General features: G+C 37.9%; 1 protein-coding gene across 1 annotated transcript; it reads right to left on the bottom strand.

Annotated features, from left to right (window-relative positions):
• Positions 1 to 1,043: 1,043 nt before the first annotated feature.
• ccnt2b (cyclin T2b) lies at positions 1,044 to 9,857 on the bottom strand. Its single transcript, XM_039682586.2, has 9 exons — positions 9,668 to 9,857; positions 8,954 to 9,035; positions 8,645 to 8,773; positions 5,599 to 5,659; positions 5,453 to 5,515; positions 4,518 to 4,563; positions 2,942 to 3,105; positions 2,255 to 2,325; positions 1,044 to 2,116 (listed from the first exon to the last, which is right to left on the bottom strand). Exons 1-9 carry the CDS (start codon positions 9,826 to 9,828, stop codon positions 1,199 to 1,201), a joined length of 1,695 nt encoding a protein of 564 aa, XP_039538520.1. The 5' UTR covers positions 9,829 to 9,857; the 3' UTR covers positions 1,044 to 1,198.
• Between the last annotated feature and the right edge of the window lie 1,905 nt (positions 9,858 to 11,762).

The following is an 11,762-nucleotide window of genomic DNA, read 5'->3' as shown; positions in this document are numbered from 1 at the left end:
TGGTATCTGGTGAAAGGAGGTTATAACAGCACAACAGGAGTCTAGGCCACATCTAGAGCAAAAGTGTCCTCTTTATCCTCATTAAACTCCTTCAAAACGGTGCCAAAGCTGTTTTAAGGGCATCAGACAGAGAACGTGAAGTTGACAGTTGGTTGATTTCAATGGCAGCCAGCTTGTTAACCAATCAGAAGCAGCAGCCAATGAGGGGAGAAGACGGGAACAGAAATCAAATCTTAAATACTGAGATCATAGAAAAATGGGACCGACACACACAGGCAGCTAAAATCTCTATCGTACAGGTTTAAGGCTCGACGTACACCGCAATGAACCGACCAGCTGAGAATTCTGGGATGCGATCTTGACAGTTCAAATCTGGCACACACAAAAAAAAAAAATCCACTTTCTTCTTGCCAAAAAAGGCATTTTGCTTTCCACTACTGTAAAGGGTAAAAAAATAATAAAAGGAATTAAGCAAAACGTCTTCAAAAATTATTAGACAACCGCCCTGGCCACGATGATGTCATCAGTTCAGCTTTCTAACAGAGAATAACATAAAATAGATAACTTTACAGTACATTAAATTTACACTATATGGAAAGCATTATAATGGAATCTGTATGTAGGCATTTTTGTGAAATTTCAGCTATAATTTTCGTTAAGTTATGTTTTTCACCTTTAATAACCTCCAAACCTGAGCATTCGTGAAATATATATATATATATACACATGGATATAGCGATACAAATAACAGTGAACAGATATCTGCACCTTCCTTTTGTAAACAGCCACACATTTCTATTTTCATCCCTTTGATTAACGAAAAACAAAACGACCATCGTGAATCAAGCATGAAGTAAGAACATGTACATTTTCACATCACATCGCGTTTCTCCAACTAAAACAACTTAAAACTGCCAGCGGCATTTTGCAATCTCTCTTTAGCAAGCTCTACGACTCTAAGAAAGTTTTAAAATCGTAAATTCACAATTGTTGCTTACACGTTTACACTAAAACGCCATTACAACCTTCACTTGTAGTTTTTTTTTCTCCTTTATATTCAGTGATAAAACATGATTTAATCAAAAAGAGACTATGACATGTAACGGACGAGTGATTCTTGCATAAAATTAGCTCAAGAATGAAAAATCGCACGTTTTTTTTTGAGGTTTCGTGTAAAATGTTCGGTTTTTTCGCTAGTTTAGAAGTTGTGCGCATTTAATAGGGAATCGAGCATATTAAAAGTGTCTTCATAATCCATGTGTGGACCGTTATTTATTAAAGCAGCATTAGGCTCAGAACTCTGCCCCTCCCCCAGCCTCCTGTCAATCTTCGCCAAATGGGCGTGGCCTATCGGTTGATTGGCAGAGGCAGAGGAGGAGTGGCTCTTGGAAGATCGGTGGGATTTGGATGAATGGTGGTGATGGTGATGGTGGTGGTGGTGGCTACCGTGCGAGTGTGAGGAGTCGTGTCTCGGTGCTTTGTGCGACGAATGTTCGCGATGTTTCTCGCGGCTGGAGCGCGGACTGTGACGGCTCTTACCACTGCCGCTACTTTCTGACGAAACCTTGATCTTCATTTTCAGCTCTTCTTGACTAGAGGAGCCGTTCTCCGACGAGGAAGGGTGGCGTCGTTTGAGCGACCCGCTCTTCGCCGCTCGCTCTTGTACCTGCTGTTGGGAATACTTCACCCTGATTGACGTAGACGGTTCGGACGACAAATGTCCGTGCTTTCGATGCTGGTCGCTTTCCTCCTCTTCGTGTCTGCGTCGATGCTCTAATTCGGCTGCGTGTTTTTCACGGTATTTCTCTAGAGTGAGTTTCTGAGGGGCGAGAGTTGCCGAGCCATGTCCGTGTTTGCTTGTCGGCGCCCCCTGGAGCGCGAGAAAAGCATCTGCGCCCTGGGAAATCTGTGCAGGAAAGCTGAAAGCGGAACTCGACAGGTCCGACAGGCCGTTGAGTGACATTGATGCCCCGTCCAATGGGAAAGAGGTGGACGGTTCTGAGTACATGCCCCCTCTGATGTCACACATGCTTCCCATCAATGAGGTTTCCTGGCTCAGGAAGGAACTGTCTATTGATTGGCTGTCGAGTTTTGGTTTCTTGGCAGCTTGCGTGGCCTAAAACGAGAACAAAAATAGATACAAGTTTAATCTGTAGTTTGCAATCAAAGGTTTTTGTTTTGTTTTTTTTAAATCTATACTGATGTGTTATATTTTTGGATTGTAGCTGTAAGTTTGATAAGTATTTGTACATACCCGCCAGTTTCGGATTCTTTTTAATCTGCTTGGTGTTTTTTCCAGGATCTGTAGAAACTCGTGAGTCAGGTCTACAAAATCAAAAGACAAACTTAATATACAAAAACCTATGCTAAACACAGCAATTATTTATAAATATAAACATTTTTTATACATCTCTGGAAAACAGTCTCGACTAGTCAAACCACGAACGACGTGCCAAGTGAGCTGAACAGTATGAACGTCGATCGTGTTTCGACTTGTCGAGACTGTTTTCCAAAGATGGCTGCTGTCTGTATACACGAAGTGAACTGTCTTTATAACGTATCTTCCTATTAAACGGTCTGTACACTTACAAAGTTCTCAATGCTTCGTTTTGCATGTATGGTCCCTCATTATGTTCCTGTGTTAGTGTGGGGCTATTTTGAGCCTTGTTAGTGGTATAAACTAGCGATTTCTTTTTACTTATTATATGCCCCCATATACTAGCATTATACGCTAAACAGTTTTTTGAGATAAAACTCTTTACATTCGATTATCATGAAAACAAATCTCAGAGAACAGTCGACTAGGTACCAATTTGTAATTAGACCAAAGGTTCATTTTGCGCCGGAGTTCTCCTTTAAACAACTAGTATTTTAATTCACAAAATATTTGAAAAGAACAAAATCGTTCAGCATCTACAAAACCAAGTTGTGTTTGACTGACCGTCAAGCAACTGCAGAGTCACGGACCGGTCCACATATTCCCACCAGTGTTTCCCATCTGAAGAAACGGGAATCTCCCAGTTGGACCACTTGCAGGCCAGGTGAATACAGACACACGCCACCACTGTGGGTTTATGCTGCAGGCAGAAGGTGGTCAGGTGCAGACTGCAAGAGAGAGAAGAAAAGAGAAGAGACAGAAAACACTCCATTACAAACAGAGGACATGAGAAATGCTTCCCTAGGAACCTAATTCAATAAACTCCTTCGGTTCATTTCCGTTCTTCTTAGTTCATCATAATAATCTGGATTATTTCAAGTCAAAGCTGATCATAGTCCAGTCGGATGCATGTTTGCCTGGTCGGCTGTAAAACAAAATGTATGTAATGCATGAAACAGATTCAGTCAACAAAAAATATATCTTAACTTAGTGTGGCATTCAAATGCACAACACAACTGGAAGAACAACGAACCAGCAACGACAAAGCAACTCATCTTTTTGCCTCAATGACCAAATCGAAAAGTCACCTGACTGGCTTGAAATGATCTTTTAGTTACATTTACATTTAATCATTTAGCAGAAGCTTTGATCCAAAGCGAAAAATAGACGCAATGAAACCAACAATAGGGCAACGACATACAAGAGCTTTGAGTAGTCAAAAATAAATAAAATAATAAAATAGTTTGTGTTAGTAATAATGGGTCACGGCGGAAAAAAATGTGCATTAAAAATGACTGAAGACTCGCAGGCTTTTGAGTTTCTTTCTTCTGCTGAACACAAAGGAATATATTTTGAATTTATATGTTTATTTTTTATATTTTTTATATTTTTTTTCTACCATATAAGTCAATAGTGCCAAACAACTGTTTAGTATTTTCCTTTATGTTCAGCAGAAGAAAAAAAAACTCCAACAGATTTGCAACAACTTGAGGGTGAGTAAATGTTTTCCATTTTTGGGTGGAGTATCCCTTTAAAACCAACAAGACGTACTGTAACGAAATAGTTCACAAACCATGAATAAATTAATTAATATATATGTATTTGTAGATCAATTCTAAATGACTTTTAAGCAGAATTATTCAATAAATTCATCAAGATATCAAAAAATGTTTTTAAAATACTGTAAAGCTGGTATTGTGATGTATCATCCTGAAAAATAGAATATCTATGCTTATTTTTATATATATATTTAAGGTATATACAAGTATTTTAAAATAATAATAATACAGCGTCGAGCAAAAAATAAACATGAAAAAGAAATGCGGTCATTAGTACTTACCGTGACAATCTCTAAGTTTACACCTTTGAACTCTGAGCTGATATTCAGGCTACCAATTGAGTTATTGACCTATGCACTCAATCAAGATATCTCTATTAGCACCTCTACACTCCAGGCTGTGTATTCAACCTTCTGTGCCAACAGCAAGCCCTCCGTACATTACACCGCACTGCGCCGGGCTGGGCAGACGATCGCTTCGCCCAGGCGCGAGAGAGCGTTGGACACATGAAGGAGAACCCTGCCTAATAGGAAGTCATAGGGTGCCATGGCAGTGCAACAAATAGGGGTCAGGGTAACAACCTGTTGGTAGCCATGAAATAGGAGGTCTGGGCCAAGTCCTTGCTCGCTGAGGAGAGAGACAGAAAACACGTCCCGTCAGATGCAATCCAGGCAAATGTACACTGTGACTCTTCAACCATGTTTCGCCTTTCTAAACTCAAAATTACAGCATGCGGCATTACATTTAATTCAGTTTAGTCCAATAAAAATGTAAACATTTATAATATAAACTAACATTCAAAAGTCTCTTCTGCTCAAGCCTGCATTTATTTGATCAAAAATACAGTATTTTAAATGCATTTTATTCCTGGGATCCAAAGCTGAATTTTCAGCATCATGGATTCAGTCTTCAGTGTCACATGATCTTTAATATGAGGATTTGATGCTCAGGTAACAGTTTTGCTGCTTCATATTTGTGTAGAAACTGATATATTTCATAATTATTTGATGAACAATGTTCAAAAGAACAGCATTTATTTGAAAGAAATCTTTTGTAACATTTATTAATGCCTCTACCGTCACTTTTAAACAATTGAATGCATCCATGCAGAACTATTTTACATTTTTATTGTATTACTCATTTACTCATTTTATATTTGCGTATAATATATGCAAAATTGTCACGAATTTACACAAAATAAAAAGGTAATTTGTAGCTTAAATGTAAAATAACTTAGTCTAAAGGTATTTTCTTCGGAATATATTGAGTAAATATGCTTCCACTGTAGTTTATGCATTATCTTACACAATAAAAAACAAGATTTGAATTCAATGAACTAAAATAAAAACTTATAAAGCATAATAATAATAATGAATAAAATACATGAATGGAAGCTCTGCTAACAGCATCGCCTACAATGCAAAGCCAAAAAGGCAGAACGAAGTTTTGAGTATCGATAAGTGAGCCAGCAAAAAGAAAAGAGAGAAAGAGATGAAGAAAGACTGGAAGCATCTACCTCGCACTAGCTGGGAACATCTCACCACATCTGTGTGTGGATGCTCTATAGTAATCTCAAACCCTGAAACAAAACCACCGGTTAGACAGGACTCATGTGTTCACCATCAGGCACAAACACACTTTCGTTAACAGATGCCCACTTACCGAGTGTCTGCAGCACTATGGTTTCCAACAGCACCAGCTCTTGGGCCTGCTGGAGGTACATCTGCAGTTCACACAATCACACCAGCTCAATGTTTATGACGATGGCAAAACATCAACTGACCAAATAATATACATTTAACACTAAATACCATTTATGTGCAATTTACATCATTTTGTATAATGTATTATAGGCCTGGGTGATAAAATGCAAATTATAACAAAAGAAAATGTAACAAGCTCGATAAATGTTCTAGATAATGTTTAAGTGTTAGAAATATCGATCTTTCAATATGCATCAATACTGAAATATCTGAAACGGCGAATTTACGTTTGGACACACACCCGCCTTCTCTCACTCGCATGACTCATTTGCTCCTGTTAAATAGTGCTTGTACTGTGCATAATTTTACTCATTGCCACAGTACAACACCAAAAGCGCATGCACTGATGATCACTCATAATAAAAGCTGCCTGTCAAACAGCTCGCGAGTACCATATTGACTATTTTAAGGCTTATTGTACTAAAACGGTCAAATACATACAAAATTATGACAAAATACCCGTTTTTGGCCAGTATTTAGGTAAATACAGACAGTTTTGGAATGTAAACAGAAAATGCATTTGTGTAACAGTATATTGGATCTGTGCTTAAGCTCTTAAAGTGACGGCAGCCTAATTAAACCTTCTGATGTCTGTCATGTTAATCAAAATCCCTCGCTGCTCTTGACTGAATAACTTTTGTAACTGTTAGCATTAATCTGAATTTAATTTCTACAATGAAGATTCTCCATTGTTATTTTATATCCAATTACTTTCATTTCTGTAGTATTTCATACTGTTAGACCCACCTAAAAAAACTTAGCCATGTTTATTTCATTTGTCTCTTTATTTTGTTTTTAATGCAGTTCAACTATTCAAATAAAGTGTGCCTGTGCATGCTATTAAAACAAAATAACCCAAATTATTAAAAAAAAATTATGACATCAAACATCTGTATGTGGTTTAATATGGCTGTTTTCATCGCGGTCTCAAAAGTGGTATTAAATGTCAATATATTTCAAGATATTGTACAGAAGTTGGAAATTCCAATGTGACAACACTGTTTATGCAGCAAAAGCGAACAAAACCGCACTAAACAGACTACAGATAAACAACACTACATTTAGCCGTTCGGCTCAAAGTTTAAATGGCAGCGCGAGCTAAATATAGCAGATACGTTCACGGTCAAGCGACCACTAAACAGCGCTGTGAAATCCAGAGAGAAGTGCTTGAATTTCAGCGAAGAACATGAATGTCTCAGAGATTTAGAAAACTTTGAAAGCTAGATAAAACCGTGCTGACCAATGTGAGAAACAATGCGCCAAGACAAGAGCCAATCGAGTTTTTCAATCGAAAAATCACCATGATTTACCATGGATTTACTGAACTGGCTGACCCACATTGTATGTATTCATAGTAAAGATTTTATAAAGGCTACTGTTTTTCATAACAAATACCAGAGAAACTATATAGTTTCATTTTACGACGGTAGTGAGATGTTATACACTCACCTAAAGGATTATTAGGAACACCATACTAATACTGTGTTTGACCCCCTTTCGCCTTCAGAACTGCCTTAATTCTTCGTGGCATTGATTCAACAAGGTGCTGAAAGCATTCTTTAGAAATGTTGGCCCATATTGATTGGATAGCATCTTGCAGTTGATGGAGATTTGAGGGAGGCACATCCAGGGAGCGAAGCTCCTGTTCCACCACATCCCAAAGATGCTCTATTGGGTTGAGATCTGGTGACTGTGGGGGCCATTTTAGTACAGTCAACTCATTGTCATGTTCAAGAAACCAATTTGAAATGATTCAAGCTTTGTGACAAGGTGCATTATCCTGCTGGAAGTAGCCATCAGAATATGGGTACATGGTGGCCATAAAGGGATGGATATGGTCAGAAACAATGCTCAGGTAGGCCGTGGCATTTAAACGATGCCCAATTGGCACTAAGGGGCCTAAAGTGTGCCAAGAAAACATCCCTCACACCATTACACCACCGCCACCAGCCTGCACAGTGGTAACAAGGCATGATGGATCCATGTTCTCGTTCTGTTCACGCCAAATTCAGACTCTACCATCTAAATGTCTCAACAGAAATCGAGACTCATCAGACCAGACAACATTTTCCAGTCTTCAACTGTCCAATTTTGGTGAGCTCTTGCAAATTGTAGCCTCTTTTTCCTATTTGTAGTGGAGATGAGTGGTACCCGGTGGGGTCATCTGCTGTTATAGCCCATCCGCCTCAAGGTTGTGCGTGTTGTGTCTTCAGAAATGCTTTGCTGCGTACCTCGGTTGTAACGAGTGGTTATTTCAGTCAAAGTTGCTCTTCTATCAGCTTGAATCAGTCGGCTCATTCTCCTCTGACCTCTAGCATATTCAAGGCATTTTCGGATAATTGCATTAATGAGAAATTGAACAGGTGTTCCTAATCATCCTTTAGGTGAGTGTACATGTTTGGTTTTACCAATGAAAATCATGATCTAAATGTATGATACTATGGATGACCAATGGTTCTTTTAAACAAAAGTACTAGGTGAAACAAAATATCTATAATTTTAGCATATGAGGCTGTTTAAATTTTTACAGATGTTACCATTTTTTGTTAATGAACAAATTTACATCTGCATCCTAACTCAAGCTACTGTCAAATGTGAATTTCTAAGAGACAAAAATGAATTATTATTACGGCCTGTACTGCAAACTGTGTCGAAGGTACGCATCAGTCAGGGCACTCCAAAAATAATGAAAAGTTGCAAATATTCTACCTCAGATTTGTGAAATCCTCACCTGTTTAGCAAGTGTTTGTCATGTTCTGACAATAAAAAGTAGATGTATTAAAGGTCAATTAACTGTGTCTGGTTTCTACAAATTAAAAGAAAAATATGGTGATAATTATCTATATCGACTGTAATGAAAAAAAATTTATCACAATATTTTTTTGGGCCATATCGCCAGTAAAAGTGGAGCAAGAAACTACATTACCCACAAGCCTCACACTCACATTGCTCTTGGTGTCCAGCGGAGGGTCTTGAGGGTTCAGGCAAGCATGTGCTACTTTAATAACATGTTCAAGTTTCCTGGGTTGCTCCTCCACTTTAGCAGCCAGAAACAGAGCGGTGGGAGAGATGATCTGATTGAAAAGAGCAAAGAATTAATGTACCTTTCAAAATATGACAAAAATCAATAAACAATCAGATTACATTAAGCGCCAGTGCAGCCAATTAAAATCCTGTGACATCCTCAAAATATTGTGTATACACAGGTCAAACAAAGACACAGAAATAAATAAGAAAATTTTAAGCATACTCACATTTCTATGGAATTTCGTAAAGGAGTTAAGCATGTAAAATCGGTGCATATAGACTATTGATGTGTTGATTGTAAGCTGGGATCTGTACAGTTTCATCAAGGAAGAAAAACACTACAAAATAGCCTCCTATATGCAATATAATATACAATTTTACAATAAATAAATAATAACTTTCATAACGATCAATCAAAACCAAACTAAAACAGCTCATAGTGCCAATTTACATTAATAAATTTGAAGAAAAAACTGAACAATAAACTATATTTAAAGGGAAAATACATTAAATAACATATTTACATAAGACAACACGCCAATAAAACACACATTGTTTAGCCTTAACCTATTTTCGTCCCAATCACTCTTAAACCCATAAAAGATTACACCAAACAACCTCATTACAAGGATAAAGCCAGATTAAATCAGGTAAAAATAATATTAATCCAGAAATACGGGTTAGATCAGCATAAAGACACTGAATCACCTTCCTGTCATCCACACACGTCTGTTTCACACACTAACTCATGTTATACCCCAAAATACACTTTATTATGCATTTAAAAGGCGAACTGTAAAAAAATAAGGTGTTTTGTGTGAATTTTAACGCGTAAATCATCGTATTTCAGCCGGCACATTTTCCACTTGATCAAAAGCGGCAGCGTGCTAATATGCTAACGGCTAACTCTGTCACAGCGCTCCTGTTTTAGTGAAGGATACACGTTTAACCGCTGTCCCATATCCTGAATCAGGTTGGCTGCTTGCTGTCGGTATGAGAGCTCGCGGTCGGGTTCGACTCCGCAGCGGCGGGACGGCGTGTTTTCGAACTGTTCTCGGGTAAAGAGCCATTTGCTGGAGCCCCGCTGCACCGCCGCCATCATCCCACCCGCTTCCGCCCGCACTGCGCTCTACATCACCGTGACGTCAATGGGCGCGAGGACGAGCGCTGCAGCGACACGAGCTGGACGGAGGCGGTACGTGACACTCAAGATGGGGATCGTCAACTTTTTCCCCTGGTTTCACAGACAATACTTTATCCTACCTACTCCCAGACAAAAGTGCATATTTGAGCTGTTTTAACCAAAAGCAAAGTCAGTGCCGTTGTTTTATCTAAAGACTCGCACCAGTAGCTAATGTTTTTTTTTTTTGTATGTAACTTTTTTACTGTTTAGCATAAAAATACCATACAGTGTCTGTGTGCCTTTTTTAAAAATTGTATTTATTTATTTATTTATTTTTAATGTGCATTCTGTGTTGGAAATGCCTGTTTTTGTTAGGGTCTGTGTGACTCCACCCACTGCCAATATTTCAAACGTACATTTTACACTACACTATAGTATAGGAAAATTACAATACTCTTGTAATTTCCAATTTCTTCACTTGCGAGAAATAAACCCTTAAAACACTGTTTTATAAAGGCACAAAGCCATATCACGGTTTCACATTATGTTTTGCCAACAAACTAAAATTGAGAGACCTTTATGTTAGGCTATAAGTTTCACATCTCATATGTGTTGGGAAAAGGTAGAAGAGCGAGTTCGGCAAATGGCGGATTCGAACTCGGGTTGAACGCGTCAAAAGCTACAAGCACCTCATGCACGACTTGCCAACGTCGATTTTTAGAGGCTGGCGTCTTTTTTTTTTAAAAAAAGAAAGGCACTTAGTGCAAATATTATGCTCCGTTATCGGAAATGTTAAAAAAAGAAGGATTTTTTCTTCCACTCGATTGGGCCCTATAATGTTGGATAATGTTGGTGCATCCCATTAGAGAAGGAGGGGCGACTCTCTAATATTTTTGCACCCATTTCAATCTGTAATTCTTACATACCGCACCTTTAAAAAAGCTAATGCCCTAATGAACTCAGGCCTAAACCTGGCTTAATCTAAACCCTGTCTGTAAAACCAGGCCTTTAACTCTCTTTGACTCTTTAAGATATCTTTATAGAATAATAAAAGTATCTGATTTTTTTTAGATATACTAATATATGCAATAAAATATATAGTAAAAGTTTAAATAGGCCACTCTTTGAGGGAACAGCCATTTGGGTGTCCCAAACCATTGTGGACGTTATTGAGTATTCAATCTCACATTCAATCCCACGACTGGAACTGTGTTCTAGAAATACATTTCATATACTGTAGATATGAGGGTAGGTAGACACTACAGCCATAGATTTAGAAGCATAAGAAAAACGTTTACTTTCATAATCTATTGTAATACATTTCTTTGAAACAAGTTTTCCGTAACCAATGTTACATTATTTATATTAATAGCTGTTATTAACATGCCATTCAAGACAAACCTGTTTTCGTAATCTGCAATAACAACCTAGTCACACAAGATGTCGCTAAAGCCCCGCTACTAAATTAATTTGAATTGCAATTACAATTGTGAGTTCTTTTCTATCTATCTATCTATCTATCTATCTATCTATCTATCTATCTATCTATCGATCTATCTATCTATCGATCTATCGATCTATCATATTTTGCCAAATCCCAACGTATAAGGTTGATGAACTGTACGCTAACAATTTCTGTATAATCGTCACAATATTGTGGCAAAATTATTTTTCTTTTCATGTGTTCCTTCATATATATTCAAATAAGTGGTTTCTGTGTGAGTTGAAGTGTGAAGTGTTTGTTTAATATATGCACACAGATGTTTGTTTGGTCACACGACACCAGAGCTCCCAAACGGGTTCTCTAAAATATTAACTAATTTTATTGAATTATAATACTTTTGAATTTTTTGAAGAGCAAGCTTTGTTTGTAAAGTGCACGCGGTGCTTCACACGTGTGTGTTTTTAATTAG

Source organism: Pimephales promelas, chromosome 2, assembly GCF_988280905.1.
Source record: "Pimephales promelas chromosome 2, fPimPro1.hap1.1, whole genome shotgun sequence".
Classification (NCBI taxonomy): Eukaryota; Metazoa; Chordata; class Actinopteri; order Cypriniformes; family Leuciscidae; genus Pimephales; species Pimephales promelas.
Note: the sequence above shows the minus strand (reverse complement) of the source record. Positions and strands in the feature narration are given on the sequence as shown.

What these genes read in the sequence shown, in the direction of transcription:
- ccnt2b (XM_039682586.2), bottom strand. Translation starts at nt 9,828, where the DNA reads ATGATGGCGGCGGTGCAGCGGGGCTCCAGCAAATGGCTCTTTACCCGA. An exon ending in ATGTTCCCAGCTAGTGCGAG is followed by an intron (nt 4,564 to 5,452) that starts GTAGATGCTTCC and finishes CTCTCTCCTCAG; the next exon opens with CGAGCAAGGACTTGGCCCAG. An exon ending in TATTTCATGGCTACCAACAG is followed by an intron (nt 3,106 to 4,517) that starts GTTGTTACCCTG and finishes TCTCTCTTGCAG; the next exon opens with TCTGCACCTGACCACCTTCT.